The sequence below is a fragment of the Andrographis paniculata genome, unplaced genomic scaffold (assembly GCF_009805555.1).
Source record: "Andrographis paniculata isolate CXL003 unplaced genomic scaffold, ASM980555v1 Contig79END, whole genome shotgun sequence".
Classification (NCBI taxonomy): domain Eukaryota; kingdom Viridiplantae; phylum Streptophyta; class Magnoliopsida; order Lamiales; family Acanthaceae; genus Andrographis; species Andrographis paniculata.
The window spans coordinates 2,044,531-2,060,309 of record NW_026137616.1 but is presented as its reverse complement, the minus strand read 5'-3'; the positions used below and the strand labels follow the sequence as shown (position 1 = coordinate 2,060,309).

Below are 15,779 nucleotides of genomic sequence, written 5' to 3'. Positions count from 1 at the left end.
TGTTTTGATTTTATATTTTTTTGGAAAAAAAATAGGATGAATAGTATATTTGGGGAAGAATCTCAAACAAACAAACCCTTGGTATTCCTAAGTTGGGGATATAGAAAATATTGAAACAATAACCTTGCAAATTCGGAAAAGTTACAATGAATTATATATTCCCTCCGTCCGATGAAAGAGTGGCGTTTGCTTTTTGAGCATATATTTTTTAAAATATGTGTAATTATTTTAATAAAAACATATATAATATGATACTCTTTGTCAAAATTAGTTACATTTGTAAATCACGCAAAAAAAAAAAAGTTTAATAAATTTTGGTGGACGAAAATAATATTGTTTTGTAAAAAATAAAATTTTATATAATACAAATAAATAAAAAAATATAATTAATTATTTAATTTTAACATAAATTTTTTTTATAAATAAATAATAAATTTTGAATGTATATAAATATATTTATTTATTAAAAAATAAAAGATTATAAACAACTTTTAAGTGAATAGTACATGATAATATTTTTAAAAAAATAAGTAAAATTATGGTAAGTACCGACAGGAGTTAAAAAGCTAACCAAACTACAAGACCTTTTTTACATTATAAATTTTTATTTATTTGACACTATTTAATTTTTAAAATAAATTATATTAAATATATTTTTTATCTTATAAAAATATTAAATTAAATATTAAATTTTTATTTAATTTTTCAAATAAAGCCGTTGTATTTATTACAAAAATAAATAAATAAATAACTTTGATTATGGAGAAAAATACACCCAGTCCAATTTTAATTGAACCAACAGACTTTTCTTCCAATTTACTGGATTTTGAGGACTCATGTCCAAAATTTGGAATGGGTTCAAACCGGATGCCTCGAGGCATTTGCCGCTTAGGGTGTATTTTTCGGTCTGATTTGCGGGATATTAAGTTCGATAAAAAAGGCAGCGATTTCGGATAGCACCAGATTCCCACTTCATATTAAAAAAATAAATAAATAAATAAAAATTAGTATTTCATTATCAATTACAAAGGAAAATCATCAGTAATTGGATAGCCGTTGCGCCTTCGGCTGCTTCTCGCTTCCTTTGTGGCTGAAAAACGAAGCAGACACTACCTCCAAATTTCCCAGCAATTATTTGACAGCCCCACGAACACTGCCGGCTAAGATGGCGGCAGTCGCCGACTATTGCCGCCTGAATTTTGTTTTGTCCTCAAGTATTCCTTGCCGCCCTTCTATCTTCAGTAGCCCCGGTTGCTTGAGCTTAAAGGAGTTTGGAGTTCCAGTCTGTCGGAGAAAATGTTTGGGTACGTGCAAAGTCAGTGTTTTGCGCGCGAAATCACGTCGTAGTTCGGGGGCGCGCTGCCAGGCTACTGGCACTGATGTTCATCCCAGACACGCTCCTTCGGATTCGGAACTAGAAATCGCCGCTCGTGTAGGAAAAGATCGCCTCTTGAAGGTCCAAAATATTTGCTTTAGCTTGTAGAAACAGAGAGATTGTAATTTGTTGTGTTATTAGTTGCCTTAGAGTGAATCTTCGTGCTTATGTAAGTTCTCAAATTTGTAAAAGGAAGATGTGGTTTTAGATTTGTGATAATGCTTTCAACATGAATTTGCATTGTTTAATTTAATTTATAATGAGCGTAATTTGTTAATTCCGTCTGTTTTCATTCTAGGGTTAATGAGTTTGTGTAATTCTGTTGTAGGTACACCCCTCAAATCTTAGGAATTTCAGCATTATAGCTCATATTGATCATGGAAAATCCACGCTGGCAGATAAACTACTGCAGATGACTGGCACAGTGGAGAGAAGAGAAATGAAGGAACAGTTTCTTGATAATATGGACCTGGAGAGAGAAAGGGGCATCACCATCAAGCTGCAGGTCTTCTGCATTACAAACTTGAAACATATACAAAAAGCTTTGGAACAACTTCCAGGCATTCTTAATCTATTAATTGTTATTATAAATGTCAATGATTTATGTAGTAAGCTGATATTACAGTGCCTAAAAACTTGTATTTAATACAATGCAAAAATGTAGATGGAATTGAAGTAAATGCTTCTCTTTTATGATGTGCTATATGTGGCCAAGTTGGATGTAGTACTGAGTCGGTATTTTTGAATCCACGGCAGGGACTATGTAACCTTGAATAAGTTATTTGACATTTAGCTGAAGGAAAAGTGTAGTAATTATTGTACTATTAGTATAGGGAAACTTAATGCCCTGAGCATAACAGTTGTTCTTGTTCGGATAAGCTTGTATCTTCCTAGATTTTTGGATTTTCAATGTGTGGGAAGCCTTACGAAGCAAGAACAACATTCTTTTTACATCTGATATGAAATATTTAATGATCCATACATGAGATAATCCTATTCTCATTCTACTTTTTGTTGAATGAAACTTTTATCTTTCTTAGGCTGCACGGATGCGCTTTATGTACAACAATGAACCATATTGCCTGAATCTTATTGATACCCCAGGTCATGTTGATTTCTCCTATGAGGTATACTCTTGGCACAATAAGATATAATGGTCATATTTTAAATATTTCATATCATGACACTGTTTTAATCATTTTATTAGGTTTCTCGGTCTCTTGCTGCATGTGAGGGTGCTCTTCTTGTTGTAGATGCATCCCAGGTATTAATGCATTCTTCTAAATTTTTTGGTACCTATTTATCTCCCATCTAACCTCTTCCCAGCACTATCACTCAAAAAATGAAAACGAATAGATTAAAAGCAAAGGAGTTCTATTGTTTTACAAGCCAAACATGATAGTAATTCTTTCAGTTCTGTTTCTTACATGAAATCATGAGTGTACTGATTGGTGATGAACACGTTCTTAGGGAGTGGAGGCCCAAACATTGGCTAATGTCTATTTGGCCCTGGAAAACAATCTCGAGATAATTCCTGTAAGTCAATTGTTAATTTTTCTTATAAGGTATTAGTAAACTACTAAACTCATAATTTCAATCCTGTGTTTGACCTTTTTGTCACTTAAAAGTTTCTACTTTCTTGCCTACTTGTATTACTTGCATGGAAAGAATTCGCTGCATCCAGATGTGTACTTTAGGGAGTTACTTTCAATTTGCAGGTTCTTAACAAAATTGATCTTCCAGGTGCTGAGCCAGAACGTGTTTGTCGGGAGATAGAAGAGGTTTGTTGCATAAACTGTACTTCAGTGAGGAATTTAAGTACCTAATTATTGGCCTTATAGTCTGTTTAATGCATTGATCATTTTATATTTATTCACCCATGGTGTCATTGCCATGCTTTCTAGTTGTAAAATTAATTTCAATGTATGAAAATTATTTCATTCACTCAGTGCTTTGTTTCCAATGATATATTCCTGGCACGAGTCAGAATATTACAATCTCAGAACACTCTAGATCTGTTAAAATTGTAACTTCAGTTATGTCTTTATTTTCTTAATAGGTTGTTGGTCTTGATTGTAGCAATGCAATATACTGCTCAGCAAAGGTTGGCATCTATTCCCCACTTCCCGTCATCTGTTGCATATATCTGAAAGTGAGTGTGACCTATCTTGTATCGAACATTTCTTTTCTTTTGTAGGAAGGAATAGGCATCCATGAAATCCTATGTGCAATTGTTCAAAAGATCCCCCCACCTCAGGATACTGCAGATAAGCCCTTGAGGGCTCTCATATTTGATAGGTATCTTATTTAGGTATTATGATCAAACTCCTTAATGCTGTGATTATATGTAATATTCATTGGTATCATGATTCATATAGCTATTTGCATGGTTTTACTATAATTGGTGCTCATAATGATGATGCTGCTGTAATTTCTGATGTTTTTCTTTTGCAACTGGAAAGAGAGTTGGAATTAGATGCAGTTGCTAGATATGATTGTTAACCATTTCTCATTGGCACTTCTTACACTACTTTGACAATGTTTAGGTCCATGTTCTCTTAGGAAATTGAAAATTTTTCAATCTCTAATATTGTGTTACGAAATCATTTCTTTTGCTGACAAATATGTAACCAAATATCATCCTTAGCAGTTAGTGAAAAAAGGTTCTGATTTCTTGTGTATTTTTTCAGTATTAGTTTTTGAAATAGTGAAGTTAGTGTTGTTGATTTTGCATTGTTTATTGTTATTCTTTTGGGGCTACTGATGGATTCTGTTTGTTTGCAGTTACTATGATGCCTACCGAGGTGTCATTGTATATTTTCGACTTATTGATGGAACTCTAAAAAAAGGTGACAGGATCATTTTTATGGCCAGTGGAAAGGTATGGGCATGTGGTCTTAAAGCTAGTTAGATATAATTGTGGAGAGCTTTCAGAACTTAGTGGCTAATGAATACCATTTTGGCAATTTTTAACGTGATTTCCTTGGAAGGAAATATTCAAAGATGAACGATAGTATAGATATTCCTCAGCGGATTTCCCCAACAATATACCACAATTCATCAATTTAGCACAAAAGCAGGGTTTCCCTGATGGAGTCATTTGTTTTATTATTGTTCTTGTTGATTTTTATTATGCTTAAGGTTGGTTTAGGAATTACATTTCTTAATTGAAGCACACATTTTGGTGGACATGTATGCAATACAATTATTTATATTTATAAAACTTTCAAAAACCTGGCATGCACCTGAATTGAACTTTTACGTGCAGGACTATTATGCTGATGAGGTTGGTGTTTTATCTCCCAACCAATTGCAGGTTGACGAGTTATTTTCCGGAGAGGTAGAAAACTTTTAGTGACCTTTTTTTATATCAGGAGCATCATATAACTCTAGTTGTTGATAACTTGGCAATTTCAGTTCTTGGCTTTATTGTACTGTCGTTGTCATTGTTGTTGTTGTTATTATTTTTCTCTTTGTCGTGTGTCTCCGTACTTCTCTTATGATTCTTCTGCCATTTCTCTACATTTTGTGTTTTTATTATAATCAGTTCCTTTCAGGTGGGTTATCTTTCAGCTTCTATAAGATCTGTTGCAGATGCTAGGGTTGGCGATACGATAACACATTTCAGTAGAAGGGCAGAAGAATCACTTCCAGGATACAAAGAGGCTACTCCAATGGTTTTCTGTGGCTTGTTTCCTGTTGATGCTGACCAGTATACATCTATAACATTTTCGTTTTTCACCAAATGCAACTATGCAGATACTGAAATAAAATTTCTTTGTGATTCTTGTTTTAGATTTCCCGAGTTGCGTGATGCTTTAGAGAAACTGCAGCTTAATGATGCTGCTCTAAAGGTATGGTTCATTCCATGAATGATTATTTGTTACTTCATACATAGAATTTGCATTTTACTCTGACCACAAGTAAATATCGACAACTTATTAATAACTAATTTATCTAACAATTATTAATTTTCTTTTGACCACAGAATAGTTTTCATAATATCTCGTGCATCTTTTTCATCAAAAGAAGGGGAACTTGTCCTCATCAACCATTGGTTTTGTATATAAAAATGAGTTTAAGGTCTCCATGCCACAGTCTAGGTTATTTTTCAACAAGTAATATATTTTTTTCCTCATAGTTCCATTTGCTTGAAAGACACTTGAAAACTAAGTCTGGTGTATGTATCTAAGTTGAGTTGATTTAGTTTATTCTGGAATCTACTCATGCAGGAGTAAAATAGTGTATTGATTGTGCATGTGGTGTTTCTACTCTACTGCTGAAATTCTTCATAATGGAGAAGATATGGGCATATGTATGTTGCACTATCTCTTCCCACACTCAGTTAGACATGGATAAAAATATGTTTTGGATAGAAGTGGGTATTTTTTTGTGGTATTGGAATAAAATGCATGTCCATGGTGGAGTTGATAAAAGTCACATTAGTGACTGAATAAACTATGGGAATCCTAAGAATGCAGCATAATGATAACATATGGCTACTAAATTGAATAGTTAATGGCAAACAGTGGAACTGTTTCCCCTTTTTGATCTTCCTTGTTTTCTGTTAACCCATGAATTACTAATGAAGCTGGGTCGATGGCGTCTACTGTAACTTGAACATATATCTTAAATTCCATTCACCTGGATTTTCAATTCTTACTTCATTTCTTCATATTTCTCTCTGTTGATAACATAATTAGATTAGAAAGATAAACCCCTTAACGATTGTAGAATGATTATTGAAAGCAATAAATACACTCCAATACTCGGTAGAAAAGGTTATCTAATACTCTTGGGATCATGCATTTAATTGATAAGTATGAAAAGCTACCCTGTCTTCATTGTTCTCCTTTCACTTAAAATAGAAAAATAATTGTCAACCTGACTCAACCAATACTTGAACATGGTGAGTTGTATAATGCCTTAAATATTTCAATTACATTCCTTTATAATGACATGCCAGTACATTCCTTTGCGCCTCTTTCCCATAAGTTTTAGTTGCCCACACAATTGATACACTGCTCTCTTCATGTTGAACGACTTCTGCCACAATGTCAATTTATTTTACAGTTTGAACCAGAGACCTCAAGTGCCATGGGGTTCGGCTTTAGATGTGGCTTTCTTGGTCTTCTTCATATGGAAATCGTTCAGGTTAGAGTTTTAAAATTTTCTGGTGGGTTAAATTTTGTTGTGTTTAGAATTCCATGTATCACAAGGAGTTAATCTTGCAGGAAAGACTGGAACGAGAGTACAATTTGAACCTGATAATTACAGCCCCAAGCGTTGTTTATCGTGTAAATTGTGCAAACGGTGATACTGTAATTTCTTCTCTTCCTATTCTCATTCTCTAATGATGCCTTCTACTTTTGTCTAATTTTTGTTCGGCGATTTTGAGTTAATGAACAATTTCCTTACAACCAAATTATGGTTGCCACAATTTATCGGTAGTTTTGATGTATATCAAGTGTAACAAATTACTGAATGTTGACACTGCTTATTTTGAAGTATTTGTACTTAGGGCAAATGATTTTTAGACATGACAAAAATTAGTTAGAATCAAAGGTCCTTGGATGATAAAATTGTTAAAGATGCAGATGAATGTTAATAACTGGACAAGAGAATCTGCATCAAGCTTGCAGTCCAGTATAAAAATAATTCACTGAAGATCTAGCATTTATTTGAAGGAGAACTTGATATTTTACTGTTCAAGAAACTTATGAATGTTTCGATGCAATAGAGAAACCCATATATTTGTCAATGTACTTGTTACTTCACGACTGTGTCCTCACATTGCAACTGGGTATTGAGAATGTCTAGTATTTTCTGTTCCTTGACTTGCTTTTGAAGCTGATGCTATTTGCTTGTGTCTTTTCCTGTGTGTCTCTTGTTTTCATATCTACATTTCTTTTCATTCTAACAAAGATGTAGTTCGAACAAATGGTTTTTTATATTTCAAAACTTGTTTGTGGTCACCGATTAAAATTTATGCTAATAAAGTTGTTGATTGGATAACCAGGCTAATTAGCAACTGTTGAAGTTCAATGTTGAATTTAAAATTTGAGGGATACTTCCTTTTAGAGCATGTTCCAATTATTTGGTATCTCATAAAAGATTTGCATTTACTGATTCAATGTTGTGCCTCAAATTTGTGTTGATTCTTCTGGATATAAGATAATGCATGCACATTTATTTTCTTCATGCCTTGTATGCTTGTGATTTAGGTTGAGTGTTCGAATCCATCCTTACTTCCTGAACCTGGAAACAGAAGGTCAATTGAAGAACCATTTGTTAAGGTTGTTAAATTTAGTGACCAAATTTATTAGCTACGGTCCAGCATGCTCTCAATGGTAACACTGTAATATCTTGATCAGATTGAAATACTCACTCCAAAAGATTATATTGGAGCACTTATGGAGCTTGCTCAGGAACGTAGAGGAGAATTCAAGGAAATTAAATACATCACTGAGGATAGAGCATCACTCTTATATGAGTTACCGCTGGCTGAGGTATCCTCCTTTATATAATGTAGAACATTCTAATTCTGCAATCAGTTTGAGAAACCCTTATAATTCATTTTGTAGATGGTGGGTGACTTCTTTGATCAGCTGAAGTCCAGGAGTAAAGGCTATGCCAGTATGGAGTACTCCTTCATTGGGTAATATTATTCAACATATGTTATGATAGTATATTATATTCTTAGATTGTGTTAATTAACACACGGGAATAAATAGTGTCTGATATGTTGGAAATTGGGAAATAGTGTCTGATATGAGCCTTATTTAGATAAATTACTTATATAAAATAATATAGAGTTTCACTACTATATTTGGATTTGGAATGGAATATTTATGTTTCTTCGCAGAATTTAATAATTTGATCTTACTAAATGCCGTTTGTCATAATTTTGCCTGTCTAGCCCCTATTCTTGAATTTCTCTATTTCCGTGCACAACTTGCCCAAAATGGCAAACTAGGATCTGCTCCCAATTGACAGTACTAGAATTGGCTAATTGCATAAATTTCTTTGCTTTATTAAAACATATTCATTCATTTTCTGGAAACGGAAGGGTACAAATTTAAGTTCGTTAGTAGGAAAATTAGAATGTTGAATAGGCAAGACAATCAGAGTACTATTGTTGAAAAGCCAAGGGCATGTGACAAGTCGTCGATGATTGTTTAGCCCTCATTTAGTTGCAAAGTATTAATACATAGGCACTCTTTTAATATAAAATAATAAAAAGCTGTTGATCGGAATAATAGTCTTGATCAGTTACTCAAGCCTTCCCATTGTATTTATAATTCTTGGGGTACATTGGATAGAGAAATATCATATCATCCTATAAATAGTGTTAGAATAAGAAACTGAAATTCTCTTTTTTAATCATAAGAATACGTACATATTTATAGTGATATATGATATATAAATCGTCTAAATAAGACAAGAATCCCACGAATCTCTTAAAATAACTACCATAAATATAATATATTGCTTCTAAATATATTTTAACACTCCTCCTCAAACTCAAGATATAATGGAACAAACTTGAGTTTGTCAGAAGTAATCGAAAAATATATAGGCGAGATCTTCCACGTACGAATTTGAATTCGTTTAGATTGACTGAAAGTGGTGCAGCCGTCCAATGAATCAGAGTCAGAAGCAGAACTCTGAACACCGTTAGAGTTGGAAACAGGACTCGCTCGCTCACAACAGAACTAGAGTAAAAAACAGGACTCGCTTATTATATAGAGCTAGAGTCGGAAACAGGACTCGCTCCCTCACAATAGATCTAGAGTTGGAAACAGGAATCCATCGCTCTCAATAGAGTTAGAGTCGAAAACAGGACTCTTAACGGCGTTAGAGTCGAAAGTAAACTATGTCAGTGGAGAAGTAGAGACGGAGGCGACATGAAAATAACAGCATGATCGTGGATAAAAACAAATAGATTAATAAAATATAAAAATATATACGAGATATAACGGGTTATGAAGATACTCGGAGATAATTTGGCTCGGATACCATGTTAGAATAAGAAACTGAAATTCTCTTTTTCAATCATAAGAACACGTATATATTTATCGTGATATATAAATCGTCTAAATAAGACAAAAATCCCATGAATCTCTTAAATAAAATAACTACCATAAATATTATATATTGCTTCTAAATATATTTTAACAAATACAAATTAAAGAAAGAGAAAGAGAATTAAGATCTGATATTGTCTTAATCATAGCTAAGATCAAATAGTATCCAATCATGTCTTTTTAGTATCCTAACAAAAACTTCTTTCTGGTGATGAGTGTCTTGTCACTGAAACAATAACTCACATTTCACACAGTGATGTATGGATAAATTCATAGCATATACTAAGCCCAACTGGACATATACACCTTTCTGACTGTTAAACATGTGTGTGATAATATATTCACTTGAATCCTACAGGTATAGAGAAAGCGACCTAGTGAAGCTCGACATTCAAATTAATGGGGATCCAGTGGAGCCTCTTTCGACTATTGTACATAAAGACAAGGTGAGCAACTCAGCTGACTTTAATTTGAGCCATGACTTTTCAAAATGTTCTTCTTACTAGGCTAATGTGTGTAGTAGCATTAGATTGTAATAACACCTACCACCAAGTGCTATTTATTCAATAGCTACCTATCAAGAATCTCTTATATTTCTTATTAATGAGTTCTTCAAGTCTGTAGTGGCATGGTTGTCGTTTCTCAGTTCATTTTGATGGAACAATGCCCTGCAGGTAGTTTATTTATTTTCCGTCCTCTGTCCGTCCCTCTCTCATCTCTCATACACTCAGTTTTATGTTATTCTCCTTACCTATTTTTGTCTTATTTTCGATGATGATTTCATGTATATGGCTTTTCAGTCTCGTTCTTGTGCAAATACCACTCGCTCGTGTTTGTTCTCCTTTGAGTCATCTTGAATTTAAGATACATACCTCCTTTGTAGGCTTATCCTGTTGGAAGGGCTTTGACTCAAAAACTGAAGGAACTAATACCAAGACAGATGTTTAAAGTACCAATCCAGGTAAGATTTACATATTTGTTAACCACTCCATTTAAGAACAGGTAAAAGAAATGCAATATCCAGAGGTGTGCTCCTCGTATAGTTAGTTATCAATAGCAATGATATATCACGTCTTTATCCATTGGGAATTAACTTCCAAAGTGCTATCCATGAACACAGCTGACACAAGCACCCGGAGGTGCTTTTTTGTTTGTGTTTTTGGATGTTCTGCCTTGATGAACTTATATCAAGAGATAGTCTCTTCTGGGCTCTCATAAGTTGCTTTCCAAATTAATCAAGATGATTGATCCACCTGCATGAACAAACACACACAAGATAAATGCTTGCAATTTTTGCTCCACTATTACAAAAACTGTAAAATATCCTTTTGTATTCGACAGGCTTGCATAGGCTCAAAAGTGATTGCCAGTGAAGCTTTATCTGCTATCAGGAAAGATGTTCTTGCGAAATGCTATGGTGAGTTTACCTCAATTTATAGCTAAACGACGTATTAATCATAACATTCCCATCAAACAAATATATTATGGCTCCTTCGTTATCTTTGGTATTTCAATTTTATTTTTATTTACTTCAATGTACATTTAATCTCACCATGCACCCTATGGTTCCTCAACTTGTTCTGTAGGTGGGGACATCTCGCGGAAAAAGAAGCTTTTACGCAAACAGGTAACACACAATTGCTTCATTATCAGCAATATTCACAAAAACCATTTTAGGTACCTTGAAACTAAAAACATTTCTGAATGGATCGATCAGGCGGAAGGAAAGAAAAGAATGAAAGCAATTGGAAAGGTAGATGTACCCCAAGAAGCATTCATGGCTGTGCTCAAACTCGAAAAGGAAGTTCTATGATTTGCAAATGCGCATACACCACCGGAAGAAGTCGTCATCATCGGAAGTGATTTTCGACTATACCAGAAACAACAGGAGTGGTTTCATAAAGGAATTGACACCCAATGAGCCAATGATGGACATGAAATATGAAAGAAGTTAGTACATTCAAGCCATCACTATTCACTTGCCAAAACTATGTACACTTTGGATTTATGTATCTCAAATGTATATTGAATTGATCCAACTGATTGATCTAAACCTATTTTTTTGCTGGTTTATCTTTTGTTTTTTCAGTTGGGATTCAGATTTATGTTTTGATTTTGAGTTTTAGTTTGAACCATTGTTTAAATGTAATATTCTGAATAGCTGTATTTATTTTTTATTTTAGAAATTCCAAATAAATACTAATTCTCATTAATGGCCTTGACACAGACGGTGGTTGGGACAACATGCAAGCAACAATGAATATTTTTCATAAAGTATTCTACCAATAGAATTGCACTAACAAGTCTTGCAATATTGACCAATCCCATATATTATTACACACTTTGCACAATTGTTCAACCCATTTTAGGTATATAAACATAAAATAATCCCAACTTGCATGCATTGTTCAACCATGAAATAATATAAAAAGACGTATATTTAAAAAAAAAACAACACCCAAATATTATTACAATAATAATACATATTAAAAACATTATAGTATAGGCGACAAAAACATCATACTTCTTATCCCTACACACCTCCTAAGTCGCCGTCGCCGTCCGGTCGCCGAACGGCGACACTCCGGCCCACACTGAAACTATGTCAATCTCCAAAAACTTTACCATACAACAAAATAATTTTTACATGCAAAAAATTCTGTTTACACGACACTTTTTAGAATTTTTGACAATATTATCACATAAATTTTATTTTTAAAAAAATATATATTATACTGTATCAAATACTTAATTTTATTTTTATTTATTTGTTTTTTCCTGAATGTAACAAAAAACTTACTCTTGAAATATTTTAATTAAACGTTCGGTAGATCGTCGAAACCAACAATGCCGCTCCTTTCATACATCCACGCCGCCCTCCGCCGCCGCATGGGCTTTTCCGGCGTCGCTCTCACTCATCTTCCACCGCCTTTCTTCTCGGCAGTGTTCCTGCTCTTCTTCTCTCCCATGGCCGTCCTCTCCGGCCCGGTTTCCGTCTCCTCCATCAGCCCCAACTTCACCGCTTCTTACTACAGCTTCATCGACAGCTCCGGCGCGTTCCTGTCTTCACCCGACACCACTTTCCAGGCCCGAATCTCCTCCATCAACTCTGATTCCAAATCCTTCTACTTCGTCGTCGTCCACGTTCCCTCCAACGCCGTCATCTGGTCGGCCAATCGGAATTCTCCCATCTCGCAATCCTCGGAGCTTCGATTCTCGAACTACGGCCTCGCTTTATACGACGATTCCGGCAGCCCGCCGCCGGTTTGGTCAACGCCGGAGAACATCTCCGCCGCCGCATCTCTCCGCCTTCTGGAATCGGGAAATTTAGCCCTACTCGACTCCGCCAATGTTTCTCTGTGGCAAAGCTTCGATCATCCAACGGACGTGATTGTTCCAGGCCAGAATCTAACGGTTGGGAAGCCCCTGATTTCTTCCTCAACTGATAGCAATTTTTCCGAAGGTAATTACCGATTGGTACTTTCCGACGACGACGCGATGCTGCAATGGAAAGGGATGACTTATTGGAAGATGTCGATGGACCCTCGAGCTTTCCGGCACACGGCCGCCGCCACCGTCGAATACATGATGATGAACACTAGCGGTGTCTATTTGATGGGGAAGAATGGCATTAATCATCTTGATGCTATAGTCATCATTAGTATCGAATTCAACGATTCTTCCGGCGACGATTCGATGAGCTTTCGAACAATAAAGCTCGATCACAACGGCGCGGTCGACATTGTCAAAACAAGCGCGAAGTACGCGTCGAATGTGCGAGAATTCACGAGCCCCGTCGACTCGTGTCGAACACCGTATATATGTGGGAGCCTCGGCGTTTGTTCTAATGGAGGTTATTGTCGATGCGCACTGTCGTTCCATCCGGGAACGAGCAACAGCGAATGTGTGCCGGCGGAAGGTTCTAATTTGGCGATGGAAGGTTCTTGCAATAGCTCGATTATGTCGTCGATCAATTATTTGAGCCTTAGGGAGGATTTGGACTACGTCTTGAACGATTTCGTCGATCCAACGATGGTTAATGCGAATCTCTCGACTTGCCAAAGGTCGTGCTCGACGAATTGCTCTTGCATGGGTGTGTTCTACGTTCGAAACTCGGGGTCGTGTTATTTCGTCACGGATAGTTTTGGTTCGCTCGTGATCAAGTCAAGTTCGACGAGCGACGGGAGCCGTATGGGCTATGTTAAAGTCGTTAATAACAACGTCGTTTCGAGTGAGAAATTGCGAAAGTTCCCTATCTTGGTTGTGGCCTTATTGTTGCCACTCTTAGCTATAGTCGCAGTGATATCGGTGGCGAGTTTGATTTGGTTTAGGAGGGCGAAAACCTCGAAAATTGATCGAGGATACGCTTCGCCGTTGTCATTCGAAAACGGAGATGAACTCTTCGATTCGATCCCAGGATTGCCCGTGGCGTTCGACTACAACAACCTTTTCACGGCGACGAAAGGCTTCGCTACTAAAATTGGCGCCGGCGGGTTCGGGAGCGTGTACAAAGGCACGCTCCCGGACGGGACCGACGTTGCCGTGAAAAAGATCACTTGCTTAGGATCCCAAGGGAAGAGGGAGTTCCTAAGCGAGATCGCCGCTATCGGAAAAGTTCATCATGTGAATTTAGTTAGGCTAAAAGGCTTTTGCGCCGAAAACGGGCAAAGGCTTCTGGTGTACGAGTTTATGAACCGGGGCTCGATCGACCGCACCTTATTCGAGGGCGGTGATTGCGTCCTCGGGTGGGACGAGAGGTTCGGGATTGCACTTGGCGCGGCGAGAGGGCTTGCGTACTTGCACTCGGGGTGCGAGTACACCATAATTCACTGCGATATCAAACCGGAAAATATTCTCGTCGACGACAAGTTGCATGTTAAGATATCCGACTTCGGGCTATCGAAGCTCGTTGGCCCTGACGAGTCGGGGATTTTTACGACGATGCGCGGCACCCGGGGGTATTTGGCGCCGGAGTGGCTCACCGGCGCGTCGATTTCCGACAAGACGGACGTGTACAGCTATGGAATGATGCTGTTCGAACTTGTAAGTGGCAAGAAGAACTCCTCCTTGCAACACCGGAGCGGTTCGGGGGACGGACCGGGCGGGTCGAACCGGGCGGTTTACTTCCCGCTGCTGGCCCTGGAAATGCATGAGGAGAAACGGTACGTGGAGCTGGTGGACCGGCGGTTGGGGGGGAGGGTGGGGGTGGAGGGGGTGGAGAAGGTGGTTAGGGTGGCGCTGTGGTGCGTGCAGGAAGAGCCGAGGCGGCGGCCGTCTATGGCGAATGTGGTGGGGATGCTGGAAGGCGGGGTGGCGGTGGCGGAGCCGGAGGTGGAGGGGCTGAACTTCTTGAGGTTTTATGGCCGGAGATTGGCGGAGGCCGGCGGCGAAGAGGTGGCGTTCTATGAACAACCTGAAAGTGGGTTTAACAGATCGTATGATTCTTTGTCGTCGTACATGTCGGATGGAATCTCCGGGGCCAGATAGGACCTGCTAAAGGCAGTTCCATCTTAATGTAAATAAATCATATCACAAATACTTATATTCAGTCGCCGACGGAAGTAGTATATTATTAGAGAGGGTGGGGTAAAATAATATATTATCCTCCACTTAATAAATTTATATTTATCTTTTACATACTAATATTAAATATTAATTATTACATCAAATATAATTCAAATTTTTAAAAATTTTTATTAGTAAATATTGATATATTATATTTTGTAAAAAAAATAAAAAATTAATACAATTTCTTATTAAAAAAAATCAAAACTTTGATATTTTTATTATTTTTTAATTTATTTTAAATATTTTTTATAGATTATGTATATATTATTCTTTTTAAATAAAAAAATTTAATAAAATAGGATAAAAGTGAAATTGCGATTGGGCAAGGGCAGCCCACCCTTGCCCCTTAATAGGTTCGCCACTACTTATATTAATATTCTTTATATAATGATTTGATGATAAAATAGGAATATGTAATATTAAAGTAAAAGATATTTTTTTTTATTTATGTAAAAGATAACTAAAAAGAAAATAAGAAAATTTGAGTATTAAAATAGAAAAATAAAGAATCTTTGAATCTCTTTAGGCCCAAGTTTTGTTCAAAATGAAATTTAGTTAAGTTAAATTATCTTATTCGACTCGGCCCAACATTAGCAATGTTGGTAGTGGGCCTAGTGGATACAATATTAGTTACATTTCTTTAGGTTCTTATTACCTTTGTTATAAACTGATTACCTTCAAATAAAATAAAAATAACTAAATATTTATTATTAAAAAAAATTAAAATTTTAAATTTAACAGAAATTATC

The 15,779-nt window shown here is 36.3% G+C and overlaps 2 protein-coding genes across 3 annotated transcripts; both read left to right on the top strand.

Moving 5' to 3' along the window:
* Window positions 1-1,026: 1,026 nt before the first annotated feature.
* On the top strand, window positions 1,027-11,675 carry LOC127240312 (translation factor GUF1 homolog, chloroplastic). 2 transcript variants are annotated; one of them, XM_051258913.1, is made up of 22 exons: window positions 1,027-1,456; window positions 1,704-1,880; window positions 2,416-2,502; window positions 2,583-2,639; window positions 2,846-2,911; window positions 3,094-3,156; window positions 3,435-3,479; window positions 3,573-3,673; window positions 4,160-4,256; window positions 4,644-4,715; window positions 4,933-5,087; window positions 5,172-5,229; window positions 6,449-6,529; window positions 6,610-6,696; window positions 7,600-7,671; window positions 7,750-7,884; window positions 7,960-8,033; window positions 9,821-9,908; window positions 10,346-10,423; window positions 10,804-10,879; window positions 11,049-11,089; window positions 11,180-11,675. In XM_051258913.1, the coding sequence occupies exons 1-22, from the start codon at window positions 1,166-1,168 to the stop codon at window positions 11,273-11,275; spliced, it is 2,097 nt and encodes a 698-aa protein (XP_051114870.1). In that variant the 5' UTR covers window positions 1,027-1,165; the 3' UTR covers window positions 11,276-11,675. The 2 variants fall into 2 exon arrangements, with proteins under 2 accessions (XP_051114870.1, XP_051114871.1); XM_051258914.1 differs by having other exon boundaries at window positions 1,319-1,456; window positions 1,774-1,880.
* A 608-nt stretch (window positions 11,676-12,283) lies between these two features.
* Window positions 12,284-15,034, top strand: LOC127240310 (G-type lectin S-receptor-like serine/threonine-protein kinase At5g35370). Its single transcript, XM_051258911.1, has one exon. It carries the CDS (start codon window positions 12,310-12,312, stop codon window positions 14,947-14,949), a length of 2,640 nt encoding a protein of 879 aa, XP_051114868.1. The 5' UTR covers window positions 12,284-12,309; the 3' UTR covers window positions 14,950-15,034.
* The last annotated feature ends 745 nt before the right edge of the window (window positions 15,035-15,779 follow it).